We start from the raw sequence: 15489 nt of genomic DNA on the forward strand, positions 1-15489 counted from the left end.
CCTTGATCCTGTGAAGGGCCACAAAGGCACCGACCATTGGCGAGATTCAGGGGCGGTAGTTTATTGTGATTAAATATAATGTGATCAGTATATTTCGTACACTTTCCTTTTCTTTTCAATCATTATATAGATTTAATATGGTTTTACTCATCAAGATTTAAATATTGATGAGTGACATCTGACATTTTCTGCTGTTCGGCTCTGATTGGGACTACATTTGATTTATTAAAGGAACAGGCCATCTATATGTTCTCTATTTAAATACGGTTACGTGAGTAGTTACACAATCCAAGTATAGTCACACAAAATTACACGTGTCGATTTGCTAAACGGATAAAAAGAGCTCTATTGCAAGGCGTAATAACACCTCAGGAGCACATTGACTGTACTGCGCGGACGTCGAAGTGTTTGTAAGGTATTATTATGCCTTACAATAGAGCTCAACAGTTCCACCCACTCCTGGTCACGTGTCGGGGTCCAACATAAAAAATCCCATGTATTATTAACATTGACTCTTCGAAAAAGTCAACTATTTTAAGAGTTTAACATCACGGCGCCGGCTAATCAGCTATGTGCTAACTCGCGGACATGAAACATACAAGGTAAGATAGAAGATTTGTCTAAAACATAAAAAAACTGCAAAATTATAAAAGTAATTTTGTCGTATTTTTAAGTATTGTTTGTTTCTTTCTTGTAAAATACCCGCGCAAGTGTCGGTAGTTAGCACGTAGCTGATTACCGGCGTCGTGCTAAAGCTATCCCTTTTTATCCACTTAGAAACAGGGGCGGACTGGCCATATGTCCATTCTGGAGGAGCACAGAAGGGCCACCGGCTCTAGGGCCACCAGTCCCGCTTCAACCGAGCTTTACCCAAATCTAAAAGCTAAAAAGAAAAGCATCAAAATAGCGAGAAAAAGGGGATGAAAAGTCAACAAAAACATGAGAAAAACACAACAATAAATGATAGAAAAAGTAGCTCAAAAAACAACAAAAATATGACAAAAATGTGGTGATGTGAGTGACGAAAAGTTTCCATCACTTTTGTTGGTCTTAGCTTTCAAATGAGGCGTTACATTGTTGATCTCCAGCCGAGAAGCTTTTAGATTTGGGTAAAGCCCAGTATAAAAAAAACATGAATCTAAAAGGAATTCCGTGGAGTATGGTGTACCACAAGGTTCAGTTTTGGGACCATTATTATTTATATTAACGATTTTGCTTCTGTTTCTACGACCACCTTTCCTGCTCTTTTTGCTGATGACACCAATCAAAAAAATAATGATAAAAAAGCCGAACTGGGGAAAATGCACTCATTAATGTCAAGGCGGGTGGTAAGAGGTTAAAATATGTATTTGTGGAAGTGTCACAATTACGCTAATTTGGGCCAGGCTGGTCAGAGTCCAGGGCTGTTTTTCAGTCCCAGTCCGCCCCTGCTTAGAAAAGTCACTAACTTTACACTCATATGCTGTTAGAGCTCGTCTTGTTTTTTTTCCTCCTAATTTTAATCTTTATCTGTGAATGTCAGGCCAAATTTCATCCCATAAAGAGTGATCAGAAACTTGACAAGCACAGAAGCCGTCCCCAGAGCCACGACCTGCCTGACTGTGAGAGGCGCTGCCGCCGCCTCGACATGGACAGAAATACGGACTCTCTTAATGTTTAGAGATGAGAAACAGGGTCTGTAGGACTACGGTTGGATTTTTAGTCAATATTCTTTATGGCTGTTATAGAGCCGCGTGTTCACCACACATTAAAACACACAGATGTATGTGGTTTATATACTCATGTACCTACATTTACCACTGTGGACCTCGTGGCGCAACGGTAGCGCGTCTGACTCCAGATCAGAAGGTTGCGTGTTCAAATCACGTCGGGGTCATGGCATGATCTTTTTTTCTCTTTCATGACCATTATTTAATGTCATTTTAGAACAGCAAGTGTGATCTATAACAACGTAATCTCACGTCAGGGGTGTTATATAGGCTAAGCGACACTAGTGGAGACGAACATGTTCAAGCGCTGACGTAAATGACTGTCTCCACTAGATGGCACCAAATATTCACTCGTACTAGCCTGGCTAACACCAGACTAAAATCACAAGTGATGTTGTGCAGTTCGAAATAATTCGAGCGCACACAGCAGCATGGTGTTAGCCAGGTTACACTCGTACTACAATCACTCATGTTTTTTATTTGATCAAAATACATATACACAGTGTTGGGGAGAATACTTTGAAATTGCATGTAGTTACTGAATACTGAATACTTAAAATGTATTTTGTAACGTATTCCGTTACTTTGTCTAATCAGAGTACTGTATTCTAAATACTCTGAATACTTGTAGAATATTTTCACATTGATTGTCATTATATTTATGTTTAAACATGGCGTACACTTACAAAAATGAAGACTACGATTGTTGGAACACCTGTTATGAACTCACTTACCATTATTTTTATTTCAGGACGAGGTCAGCAGGTCAACATTAAAAGTTCTTTCTTAACAATGTTGTGCAATATGGAGCTAAAAAGTAATGATTGAGTTCTGGGATGTATTCCCTTATTATTTGGAAAGTAACTGTATTCTAAATACTCTCAAATTAAAGTGTAACTTTACCAGAATACAGTTACTCAAAATGAGTATTCTAAATGCGTATTCTAAATAGATGTATTTAGTTACTCCCCAACACTATACATAAAGTAATTACATGTGAATATGACTTCCCTTACAGCTGTGAAAACTTTATTTAAAAACAAATACAAAGTTGACATGTTTCATTTCTAGGTAGAATTTACATGTAATGGTTTCAAGGCAAATTCTATGGTCCGTAGCATAAACATTTTTGTTAAACCGGTGAAAACACTAAAGTGTTGTAATATGTATATGTGTATGTATGTGTGTATGTATGTGTGTATGTATGTGTGTATGTATGTATGTATGTATGTATGTATGTATGTATGTATGTATGTACTGTACTGTATGTAATATGTATGTATGTATTATGTATGTGCAAGCTTCAAGATAATATTTACAGTCTATTGCTCACCACTAACATAAATCTTTCAATCGCCAGTGCCATGAAAGGTTTTTCTGCTGGTGAAGTTTCATTTTTAACAATTTATTTTCAAGTATAGTTTCTAATTGCAAAAGCACAACACATTCATTGGACAGTAATGTAATAAAGTAGCAGTTTTAGCTGACAGAAGCAGTGGGGGCGATGTGGAGGCTGACCCGTTTGCGCGTCTTGTCGGTGCACCTCTCCAGGATGAGCTCGCGGCTCGGCCTGGGAGGAACCACAGGGGCCGCCTTCTTCTGCTCAGCCTCCGAACCCGACTCTGGGACGGTCTCTGGAGAAGAGACAGAAGGGATTTATATTATCAATTGTACATTCACACGGCGTCACATCATTTTAAACAGCCTTCTTTTGTGGTAACTATGGTAACAGTCAAAACGTGGTCTATGGTTCATTTCCCTGTAACGGCTGGACCAATCCATATGGAACAAAACACTGTCACTAGTCTATAGCGTCTTCTCTCTCTCGTCTGTTCCTTCCTTCCTTCCTTCCTTCCTTCCTTTCTTCCTTCCTTTCTTCCTTCCTTCCTTTCTTCCTTCCTTCTTTACTTCCTTCCTTCTTTTCTTCCTTCCTTCTGTACTTCCTTCCTTCCTTTTTTCCTTCCTTCCTTCCTTTCTTCATTTCTTTCTTCCTTCCTTTCTTCCTTCCTTCTATACTTCCTTCCTTCCTTTTTTACTTCCTTCCTTCCTTTCTTCATTTCTTCCTTCCTTTCTTTCTTTCTTCCTTCCTTCCTTCTTTACTTCCTTCCTTCCTTTCTTTCTTCCTTTCTTCCTTCCTTCCTTCTTTACTTCCTTCCTTCCTTTCTTCCTTCTTTACTTCCTTCCTTCTTTTCTTCCTTCCTTCTATACTTCCTTCCTTCCTTTTTTACTTCCTTCCTTCCTTTCTTCATTTATTCCTTCCTTTCTTTCTTCCTTCTTTTCTTCCTTCTTTACTTCCTTCCTTCCTTTCTTTCTTCCATTCTTCCTTCCTTCCTTTCTTCTTTCTTCCTTCCTTCTTTTCTTTCTTTCTTTCTTTCTGTCTTATTCGGTTTTCCTACTGCATTATTGTGTTAAATGGGATTATATTTCTGGTGCGTACCGATGTTGGTCCTCTCTCGAAGCGGGGACTTGGTGTTTCTTCTCCTCGGCTCCTGCTGTTTGCTGCCCTTCTGCTGGAGGTACCTCCGGCTGTTCCTCCTGTAGGCGTCCTGGGTCAGCCTCTGCTTGGACTGGCCGTGGATGCTCTTCGCGTTTCTTATGGTCGACCTGAAAACACAGTCAAACAAATACTGGGTAATTCCAAGTAAAAAAACGAACAAAAAACTTTTCGTCAAGTGGATGAAAACTACTAAAACTACTAAATATCTGTGAACATTGTAACTGTGGTGTTTTTACTTTGTGTAATAACAGATCTTTTGTTTGTATGGGGGGAAAAAAATGGCAAAGTTCTTCTTCATGACATCTAAAAGCTCAGAAATGTTTTCACATCAGAGCCGCGGAAAAGCTAAATAAATACAATAATGAGGAATGAAATGACTATTAATTAAATATACTAACCCGCATTAATCAGCACATTTTCTCCAGTTCGACTTTACCCAAATCGAAAAGTAACAAAATAGTCACAAAGACGAGACGTGAATGAAGATGAAAAACGCACCACAGAAAAGCATAAAAAAAGCAGCAAAAGTGATGAAAAAGCAACAAAAAACATCTTACATCCATTTTGTAGGTCTAAGCTTTCAAAGGCCAAACCGTCTTTGCTCTGCCCCATCCTGTCAGATCTCGAAGCTCAGCAGGAAGGGCCTGGTCAGTACTTGGATGGGAGACCGTTTGGGAACACCAGGAAGCCTGGCGAGTAGTGAGTGAGTGAGTGGTGGTGGTCGGAGGGGCCGATGGCGCAGACCGGTTGCCTCCCTTCCATCAGTCTACCCCAGGGCAGCTGTGACTACAACAGTAGCTTACCACCACCGAGTATGGAGTGATGACATCAGTGTAGCACTTTGTAATAACTTGGTAACACAGGCTTGTAAAGCACAATACAAGTGTAAGGCATTATCCTTATTAAATGAGGTGTTAGGTGTGAGAAGCTTTTAGATTTGGGTAAAGCTGAACTGGAGAACATGTGCTCGGTGAGGGCGGGGGTAAGAGGTCATATAAATAACTCTTTATAATCATCATTGTTCAATTATTACTGATATTCAGCCAATCCTGCCCTTTAGTTCACTGCAGACAGCTGCATTAGTCGGCTCTTTCATAACGGATCTTATGCAAATGATCCATGTGGTTGAAGTTTCGTTATTGTAAAAAAAAAAAAAAAAAAGTAATGTTGCCATAAGTTCATATATGACCTGTAATAAAACTTTCAGATGCTGCTGTGGCTCTAACGCAGCACAACCTGCTTTAAACTTTCATATACAGTATTTAGGACAGAGTTCATATTTTTATTGAATGAAACGTCACGCAGCAAAACTGTCCATCATTTAACCCTCGTGCGGAGATGGAAGAGTTCAGAAACCTTCAGGAGGCAGCGCAGTGGCTTGGGGGGATTGTTCTTAGCTCCTTATGGGCTGATGAGGAACATCCCGAGGCTATTATAGGAAACATACAGCTCCTTTGACTCCCTCCTGACTGCACTGACCATGACACATGTCCTGGTCAATGATCAGGAGAAAGAGATTCCTAAGATTATTTATTTACACGTATTAAATGCAGCCTACGTGCAGACAGACACACCCTCCATCAAAGTAGAAGCAGAAGCTGTGGTTTCAGATGTGTGTTGAAAACATCTGGGTTAATACAGAGCTAAGTTTCCTCATGTCCTGTCAGAGGCTGATAACAGAAGTGGTGAAATAAACCCGTGGGTGAACGCACCTTCGGGGGGGCAGCTTAGTCCCGTAGGGGTTGGGCCGTTCAAACGCAGCCTTTTTGCCGGCTCTCTGCAGAAACATGGAGGGGAAATGCCCAGTCTCTTCTCCTTTTCTGTGCACATTAAAAAAAACGCACATTTGATTAACATTGAAACATCGACACGCCACAGACTGTTATCATGTGGAGGAGAGCCTTACCTCACCACCCACCATCCGTCCAGTAGTTTATGAATGACCTCGATGGTTTCTCCAGTCTCCAGGGAAATCTCATCGTCCTGCTCAGCTTTGTAAGAGCGGGTGGCCACGTGCAGCTCTCCTGCAGAAGAACATCAGCTCGACACATTAGCTTCTACGCTCACCAGTCCCTTTTCAGCTCTTCTCTCCTTTGCTGTGTTCTGGTTATTATTACTATGACTGATTTTGTTGAGAGTAAAGGCTCCTAAGAAGAGTACGTTTTTTCTATTTAATTTAAAATGTTAGTTTCTAAAGCTCTTCATGGACACGCTCCCAATGCTTGCCAATGTTTTCATATTTTATGTCATTCAATGTTGATGTTTGCGGCTTTTTACTCATTAATTGTCCGTGAGAGTAAATACTACGCTGACAGAAAAGACAAAGGGACAGAGGGATATTGTACATCCAATTACACAATGGAGATACTTTTTTTCACTCAAACGTGGCTGTAAATACTGTTTAAGTGGCGCTAGCCCGCAGTTAGCTTTGCCCGTTAGCCTCTTAGCCTCCTCTTCGTGATTCCATTAGTGTGTATTGGTGACTCCGACCCGTTGGCAGCGAAGTTGCAATTGTGGTTTTCTGGCCAGAGACACCAGGGGGAGATGAAAGACCCCCCCAATCATCCCATTAACAGGGACTACTATTAAGAGGGACTACGGAAAGGATTTATTAAGGTAAACAAGTTACTTAGTACTGCTTTGAGTAACCTTATGAATAAACTCATCTGGACTTTGGACATGGCGGACATGGGGAACAGTGTACGACTAAAACTACGGTATTTTCCAGAATATAAGTCGCACTTTGTTTCATAGTTTGGCTGGGTGTGCGACTTATACTCAGGTGCAGTTATTCTTACTACAATGAAGAGAACAACAAAAGCTAATCACGGGCTAAAAGCTAGATGGCCACAGCTAGATGAATAAGTTGAACAACTTGATGCCGGGAGAGGCTTGTCAACGGTGCAGTTACGCATCCATGCCCAGGTAGTTGCCAGGACTGGTGCGACTTATACTCCGGAGCGACTTATAGTCCAGAAAATATGGTAGGCTAATGCTTCTGCAACTCATCCACAGGGGCAGCTACCTAGGCCACATATGAGCTGCAAAGTGTTTTAGGCACAGGCTCTAAACAAACGGGCCTTCGTTGTGTTTCTCTCACGAATGAACGACTGGTGAAAGGGCAGTAGATCTTGTAGGGCAGGGGTAGGCAACGTCAGGTCCGGGGGCCAAATTCGGCCCTCCAGCATAAAACCATTGGCCCCCAAGAGAATTTTGAAGACACATTTATTCATAAATCAGAGACTAAATACGTGAAAATGACTCTAAAATGTGATAAATACTGTCCATATTTTCACATTTCCCAGCAAAACTCCACAGTAGGTCATATATTATGTGCAAAACGTATATTTGTAGAAAAAAGGTGCTTTACTTTGGGCTACAATTGTGAGTTTCGGCCCTTGGCGTTTTGGAAATGAAGAAAATCGGCCGTCCATGACATAAACTTGCCTACCTCTGTTGTAGTGGATAACTTTAAGCCACTGCTCATAACCCTCTGGCTTGTTTTATGTAATCTGTGTAAAGTTTACCTTCGTAGTCAGGGTCTGCCTCCTCCTCCTCCTCAGGTGTGTCCAAAGGCTCCATGTATGAGGCCGGGACCCAGCCGTGTTTGGATTCGAACTGGCAGAACCACCAGCCTGAACCAGACAATAAAAAAAAAACACACACACACACAATGATCCAGGAGTCAAACCCAATGACTAAAACGTGACTGAACCCTTGACCGACCGTTGGGGCTTTTCTCCACGATCTCCACCAGGTCGCCGGTGTGAAGGTTGATCTCGTGTTTGGACGTTTTGGTGAAGTCGGCGATCACTCGATATGTGTCCAGCACGATGGGACCGGAGATCTCTGCGCGGACACGCCAAAGTCAACTTTTACCGTATGAATCGGACGATCATGGTCTGAAGAACGGGATTTCAAACTCTCTTACCAGACGCCTTGGCTCTGGATTGCTCTTGTTTGGACTCGGTCTGAAGCGTCTCCGTTTTCTTCAGCCTAAAGTCGAAATGGTGATAAAAAAAAATAACTTCATACATCTTTGGTGCGGCCTCTTCCGACCATCTCCTCTCCATCGTTTAGACTCTCACACCGGCGACCTTCAGGTCCTCTTTTTTCAAAACCTACGTGCTTGGCGCCGTCGGGTTCTCGTCTTCGGGCCGGACCCTGAAGAAGCTGCAGAGGAGCGAGCAGCGGGAGATGTGAGGCGGCAGCTGGATCAGAGCCTGGCAGTACTCGGACACGGTGGACTTCTTAGACTCCCTGGACTTATCGTTCTCCACCCAACGAGGAGCTGAGAGGCACAGCGCGAGAACGGATGAGTTTGAGATCAGAGAGGGCGTTTTTTACAATGTCCTGTAGCACTTCACCGCACCATAATGGCAATGGTCATGTAAAAGCAAAGGCAAAAATTGTGTTGCCCACTTGGCAAAAGCCCTCAAACTGTTGGTCAGTTTCAAGAGTGTTGCATTGTCTACTGCCTTTTCCTGCTGAGTATTTCAAGTTCAAAAGAGCTGTGCTTAACTTAGGCAATATTATGAAATCTGTTCCTGTTTTTTTATTTTTTATGAAGCGGCCATCTATATCAAAAAGAGGAAGCAGAAACTCAGCTCAAATGATGGTGCAGAGACAGCTGCGCTTTCAGAGATGTTTAGGATATGATAAAGGCAAGGCAGGCGAGGCAAGTTTATTTGTAGAGCACAATTCATACACAAGGCAATTCAAAGTGCTTCACAGTCGCATAAATATAAGAAAACAAATACAATCAATAAAAACATCAACGTAGAATTAATCAATTACAGTAAGAGGCAAGAGCGTAGATAAAATACTTTCACTACTTTCAATACTGACTTATATGCATTTTTAAGTCTTGTTTAGATTCGCTCTGTCTTGAGCACTATTTTTAAGTCTTGTTTGGACTCGCTCTGTCTTGAGCACTATTTTAGCCACAAAAAGTGAACAAAACAACAAAAAAGTGGCAAACATTAGATGAAAAATAATTTGAAGTGACGACAAGAGATCCGTTTAGATCAGTTTTGTTGGTCTTGGCTTTCAAATAAGGCGTGACGATGTTTATTGAGATCCACATAAGAACGTGCCTTGACAATGGCTAAGTCTTCCTGGCTCCAGATTATAAAATCACATTTTCCTACAATACCATCAAATCACATTCTAAAATATTTGTGCAGTATTCACGTTATATAAATCTATGAAACAAGCATCAACACTTAAATATACAATTACAACATGATTTCATTTGCTGCTTCAATGTTAGAAATGTCTTTAGTCTGTCCAGTCTGAGTGTTACAAGATAGAAGAGGAAAATAACCAACTTACTGTGGAACAACATACAAAAAACCTTAGGCCGCTTCAACACAAGAATCTGTCTGTCTATTCTTCACCAATGTCTAACCTTTAAATATTTGTATATTTTGAGCACTTTAGCCGCCTTTTTCTGCTTCTTCCACACCATTGGGCCCTGTTGTAAGTTGGATTTAGTTTTAAATAATTCACACATCTTCTGATAACTGCTAATTCTCTTCCTAACAGTACAATCAATATGTAAATGTAAAACTATAAATAATAATAATAAATATTTCACCACTTCATTTAGCGTAAAACCGTGTTTAACCTCTTAACTCCCGCCTGAACCGAGAGGATCTTTTTCCTCAGATCATCAGATTTTTTTTCCATCATTTTTTTGTTGGATATTCAACTCACTTTTGTAACTTTTTGGTCATTTTTTTTGTCATATTTTGTCACATTTTTTGTCATTTTTTTGGTCATTTTTTTGTCACATTTTGCCATTTTTTTTGTCATTTTTTTGTCACATTTTTTTCATTTTTTCCATCAAATTTTTGTCATTTTTTTGTCACATTTTTGTAATTTTTTTGGGCAATTTTTTATCACATTTTTGTCATTTTTTCATCAATTTTTGTCACTTTTTAGTCACATTTCCATCATTGTTTTCGTCTCAGTTTTGTTGCAATTTTCACAGCTTTTTTCCAGACGCTTTTGGACTGGGATAAAGCCAAACTGGAGAAAATGTGCTCGGTTCAGGTGGGAGGTAAGGGGTTAAAGGTGCATTATGCAACTTTTTATTTGAAAAAAATGTTCAAATTAGTGCGTGTTTGACCTTGTCGTGGCCCTTCGGCTGTGGTTAGCATGCCGTCTTTACTTTCCATTACGGAGGCCTCTACAAACGCTCCAGGACCAAATGTTTGGTAGGCTTTCTGTCAGCAGTGAAATCATTCCAAACAATTGATCCTGGAGCTAGAGACCACTGTGATGGAGAGTAAAGACGCTGATACTACACGGTCAAATATGCATAAATATTACCTTTGTTTTCCCCACATAAAAAGTTGCATCATGCACCTTAAAATTATGCTCGATGCAGCACAAATGATACAAACTAAAACTCATATAAGCAAATTGGTATTTCATTACTTTTTTCTCCCAATTTGTCAGAAGGTTCAATAAACATACATATTTTTAGTAATGATTTCATGGTTTGGGCTTTACAGGGTTAAAATGTTTTGGGTCACTGATGCACTTGCTATGTGTGAATATGGGAAGTGATAAACTCCAGCTCAAATGGGATCTAACTCAATGACGCGCTTACGTAAAACCTTTTCTTTGTTTTGGGGAAATGTCCACCTCAGTGACACCTGTCTGAGGGAGATTTCAAATTTTAGAAAAAGAGAAGTGAAGCATTGCAAATAAACAGATGCATCCTGCCACAGCGGCACTGCGGGGTAGAAAAGTTCGATTGTCTTTAAAAGCAACGCAAAGAGCAATAGAAACAGCAACATTTGAATTTCTTTGTGCAATGGGAGCGTAAGCATTTCCATAGAACCAGTCTGTACCTGGTAAAGAAGGGATGATCCGGTCTCTCCTCTCAATCTGACCGGCCTCAATCGGAAACATCTCCTTCAGGGATTTCTATCATGAAAATACAAAAAAAATATCCTTTGAATGCACATATTCAGGGCCGGATTTAAGTATAATGGGCCCCGGGGCTAAAGGTTATTCAGGGACCCCCACAATCAATATTTCTTTATATAGCGCCTTAACAACATCTGTACATATACCGTATGTCTGTCTGTCGGATTTCTCTCTCTCTGCAATGAAGGATAAATGAATGATTTTAATTTTTTAAATTCGAACATGCAGAAGCAACTCCTTAAACATAGCACTAGATTAAAAAAATGACAAATTTGTGAAGAAACAGTTTAACATGACCCCAATTTGAGTTCCGTGGCCCTCGCGGAAGAACCTTTGCTACTGCCAGACTGGTGGGGGGACACATTTAAAAGGGGGTCTGGGGGTTTTTAGTTTAATGGTACATAGTCCTGGTTAAGTCTTGGTTTAGTCCTGGTTTAGATCTGGCTTAGTCCTGGTTAAGACCTGGTTAATTCTTGGGTAAAAAAATCATCTGATAAATGTGAGGGAGTCTGCAAAGAGAAAGGGAACTAGTTTACAGCCCACACTGAGCACGCATTTTTCTCCATATGCCCATGGGCCCCTCCACCTGCTGGGCCCCCGGGCTTAGCCCCTGTAAACCCCTTCATAAATCCGGCCTTGCACATATTTATTGTACCTGTAACGACTGGAGGCTGCACTGGCACTGAGTCGGACTTCATCGGGCACAGGGTTAAGGTTTATTTCCAAACTGGTTTAAACTCTTACCCCCCCCGCCTTAACCAAGCACATTTTCTCCAGGTTGTCTTTACCCAAATCTAAAAGGTTAAAGCCTATTGGCCAGTGAAACGCTTTATTGTCATGTTTTCCGTCGCCTTTGTATCACGTTTTTGTCACCTTTTTTAAATGTTTTTTGTTGCGTTTTCATCCTTGTTATTCCTGCCTCATATTGTGCTCGGTTCAGGTGGGGGTTAAGAGGATAAACTGTAGGATCTGGCAACAATAAGAGTGGAGCTCATTCTGCTTTCTGATTGGATATTTGCCCAGAGACACAGACAGGTCATATTTTTGCATTATGTCGATTGAAACCGTCTTTGCCTCAGTAAAAAGTTTCAATAACACGTTCACATAAAGGACTCACGTGGAAAGTGTGGATCTCCGGGTAAGTTCGATAAATGAGCTTCTCTGAGAGGTCGCTCCACTTCACCATCAGCCTGTACACCTGCAGGATGTACAAGAAAAAGGACATTTATTTAGACAATTATAGAAATTAAAACCACTGACAGAAGGTAGAAATTCGAGCATCTACTTATGATTAACAAATGTTGTAATTGTATCCGGTTTTCAATCTGCATGCATTTCCAAATTTATGCCAAAACTTCACCCAGGGACAGAAAAAAAACCCTGTAGATTTGGAATATTTATATTTCTGCAGTGATTGTTCAACTACAAGTGCAATTTATCACATTATATTGAATTGTGGCTAACGTTGCGTTACAGGCAAGTGGGAATTTCCCCACTTGAAAATTACGATTTACGGCCTCAGAGCTGAATAAACTTATCTGTAGACAAAACAGCTAATGCTACAACGGCTAGCTAATAAGATGCTAACGCTTTATATGCTAATGCTGATGCTTTATTCATATTTCTACACATCAGCTTTAATTCATAACATGAAAAAAAACATTATATCAAAGGCTATGGCCAAAAGTAATGTTTATTTAACTTTTGCAGTGGTTTTATACTTAGTTTTATAACTAGCTACACTAATTCGCTAATACACTTCTTCTACACTAGGGGGCGCCATTACTGTCTTTATCTAAACTCAGACAATCCCTTGGGTTTCCATGTTGTAGTGACCAGTTTGTGTGGCGTTCAAGGCGTTTTTCCAAGTCGTAAGTCAGATATTTACCACCACCTCTGTCATGAAGCTATATTATCAGTCAATGTACTTAAATACAAAACATACAAAATGGAAGTTAACGCCCAGTCATACAACTACAGCCATTACTGCTACTACAACTTTTTTATGGCATCAAGAAGTTATTGTATTGCAGTGTTCCACAAATACTACTAATACTTCTATTTTTAGCGAGACAGAAACAAGTTTGTATTGAATGGGTCTTACATAGTGTCGAATGGGAGTAACCCGTCTCTCAAATCCCAGCAGCTCCACACCCCTCACAAACACCTCCTCCATGACTTCTTGCACGAGAAAATAATCGAAACGTTGTCCGGAATGTCACTCGAACTACTCCACCAGTCGTTTAAGTGAAGCTCGGGAGAAGTGAGAGCCTTATATTCATCGGCGTAGAGATAGTACAGAGTGTCGTCATATCGGGCTGGTTCCTCTTCTGCGGTTTCCACTTCAGCAATAGAGAGAAACAGAAAGATACAGGCACCAAGTGGACTTTTACTTGAACTATTTCAGGTTGTTTGTCAATGATGTTACTCCAGTGTTTTCTATTAATGAGGAAGTGTGTGGTCGTCCCCCATATTAAAGTCTTTTCCCCCAAAGTCTTCTCCTATGGGCACAATTAAATATCCCTCCAACGACCATCAACCACTGACCCTCCTCAATAACAAACATTCTACACTGCATTCCAAATTATTATGCAAATGACATTTTTTTTTCTAAATTGTCAACTCAAATGAGAGTCAGCATATTTTTCAAGTCTCTAACTGGTAGAGGATCATTTTAATGTGGTTGAAAACATCTCCTAGTGATAACAATATTTTTTTCAAAAATAAATATAGTAAAAACTTCAAAATCCACTGTTCCAAATTATTATGCAACTCATCGTTTCAATACATTTTAAAGCTTGTATTTAACTGAAAATGGTCATTTGTTGTATTTGTAGCATTAGGATGTCATATTTACTGAAATCAAAAGCTATTTCAACCTTTACAGGTCAAGTTATATTTTACCATAGGAGCCCTTGTGTGATAGCAGCTTCAAAATTCTAAAATCCATAAATCTTGTGAGTTTTTGGACAGTTTCTGCTTGGATTTGTTTGCTGAGTGTCAGAATAGCCTCCCAGAGCTGCTGTTTGGATGAAAACTGCCTCCCACCCTCATAGAAGTGTTTTTTGTTGAGGCTCCAAAGGTTCTCAATTATGCCCAAAGCAGTGACGCAGAGGTTTTCTTTACAGCAGGACATGGTGCGTTGTCATGATGAAGAGGATTTTGTTCGGGAAAGCACGGCTCTTCTTTCTGTAGCATAGAAGACAGTGTTCAGGCAGAAACTCCACATATAGGGCCTAAAGGGGCCGACCAGCTCTCTCCTCATGATTCTGGCCCAAAACATGACTCCACCCCCTCCTTGTTGACGTCACAGCCTTGTTGGGACACTGTGGCCATTCACTTACTATCCACTACTCCATTGATCTGACCATCCAGGGTCACACGGCCTCATCAGTGAACAAGACTGTTTGAAAATGAGTCCTCATGTATTTCTGAGCCACTGCAGCCGTTTCTGCTCGTCAGCTTCAATTAACAGTTTAAGGGAGACCCGGATAGAAGGTTTATGCACAACTGCAGCCTCTGGAGGCACCAGCAGCTTCAAATACCTGTATGCTGCTTTGTAGCATCTGTTCTCTTAATCTGATGTGTTTGTCTCGCAGAAACCGTCCATATTGTGCCTTTATCTGCACAAACCAGAGTGTGCTCTGTATCATCCACAAATCTCTTATCAGTACGATGATTACACTTCATCTTTCATGAAATATCAAAGGTTTTCATACCTAGACCAAGGCATTCAACTATTTCACGCTTTTCATTAGCATTAGCATCCTTTTTCTTTACCATATTGCTTGAAAATGATGATCTGCTTAATAAAGTGGAACACCCTTTTTCAGTAGTTTTTCCCTTAACTGGGCTTAACCCGAAAACTACTCATCCAGCTCTGACATTAATGTCAGTGATTCATAGAGCCCCGAGACACGATAACATCCATGAGTTTCATTATTTATTCATTTTTTTTAACCTTTTTGACACAAAAATACAATTTGCATAATAATTCGGAACGCAGTGTACAAGGACACCAAGATCATCTTCTGTACTGGGGGTGTCAAAGCTACTAATTTCAGATGTTTTCTGCATAGTTGACATGTACAAATATAGTAACCAAATGTAACCGCACACTCTTCTCCAAACAACTTTCTGACCTTTTAAGGTTGTGGACTTATGTTAACAATAAAAAGGTCAACAGCATTTTTCCGAGTTCAGGAAAATCCCTTAAGGATCGTTTCTCAAACACCATGAGCTTTCATCATCTTACTGCTCGGTTCTTCCCCAGTTACGCAAAAACACACGCGTGAAATGCAGTAAAATCTCACTCATGACAAAAACAGATGCAGTTTCCGC

General features: G+C 40.4%; 1 protein-coding gene across 1 annotated transcript; it reads right to left on the bottom strand.

The window, feature by feature from the left end:
* Positions 1–3093: 3093 nt before the first annotated feature.
* On the bottom strand, positions 3094–13409 carry ncf1 (neutrophil cytosolic factor 1). Its single transcript, XM_079566359.1, has 11 exons — positions 13253–13409; positions 12266–12346; positions 11070–11145; positions 8332–8497; positions 8138–8202; positions 7933–8055; positions 7734–7841; positions 6113–6230; positions 5919–6026; positions 4147–4313; positions 3094–3343 (listed from the first exon to the last, which is right to left on the bottom strand). The coding sequence occupies exons 1-11, from the start codon at positions 13322–13324 to the stop codon at positions 3189–3191; spliced, it is 1239 nt and encodes a 412-aa protein (XP_079422485.1). The 5' UTR covers positions 13325–13409; the 3' UTR covers positions 3094–3188.
* Positions 13410–15489: the final 2080 nt, after the last annotated feature.

The sequence above is a fragment of the Gobius niger genome, assembly GCF_951799975.1.
Source record: "Gobius niger genome assembly, chromosome: 11".
NCBI classification, from domain to species: Eukaryota; Metazoa; Chordata; class Actinopteri; order Gobiiformes; family Gobiidae; genus Gobius; species Gobius niger.

What these genes read in the sequence shown, in the direction of transcription:
- ncf1 (XM_079566359.1), bottom strand. Translation starts at nt 13,324, where the DNA reads ATGGAGGAGGTGTTTGTGAGGGGTGTGGAGCTGCTGGGATTTGAGAGA. An exon ending in CGTGGAGAAAAGCCCCAACG is followed by an intron (nt 7,842 to 7,932) that starts GTCGGTCAAGGG and finishes TGTCTGGTTCAG; the next exon opens with GCTGGTGGTTCTGCCAGTTC. An exon ending in GACGGATGGTGGGTGGTGAG is followed by an intron (nt 6,027 to 6,112) that starts GTAAGGCTCTCC and finishes TAATGTGCACAG; the next exon opens with AAAAGGAGAAGAGACTGGGC.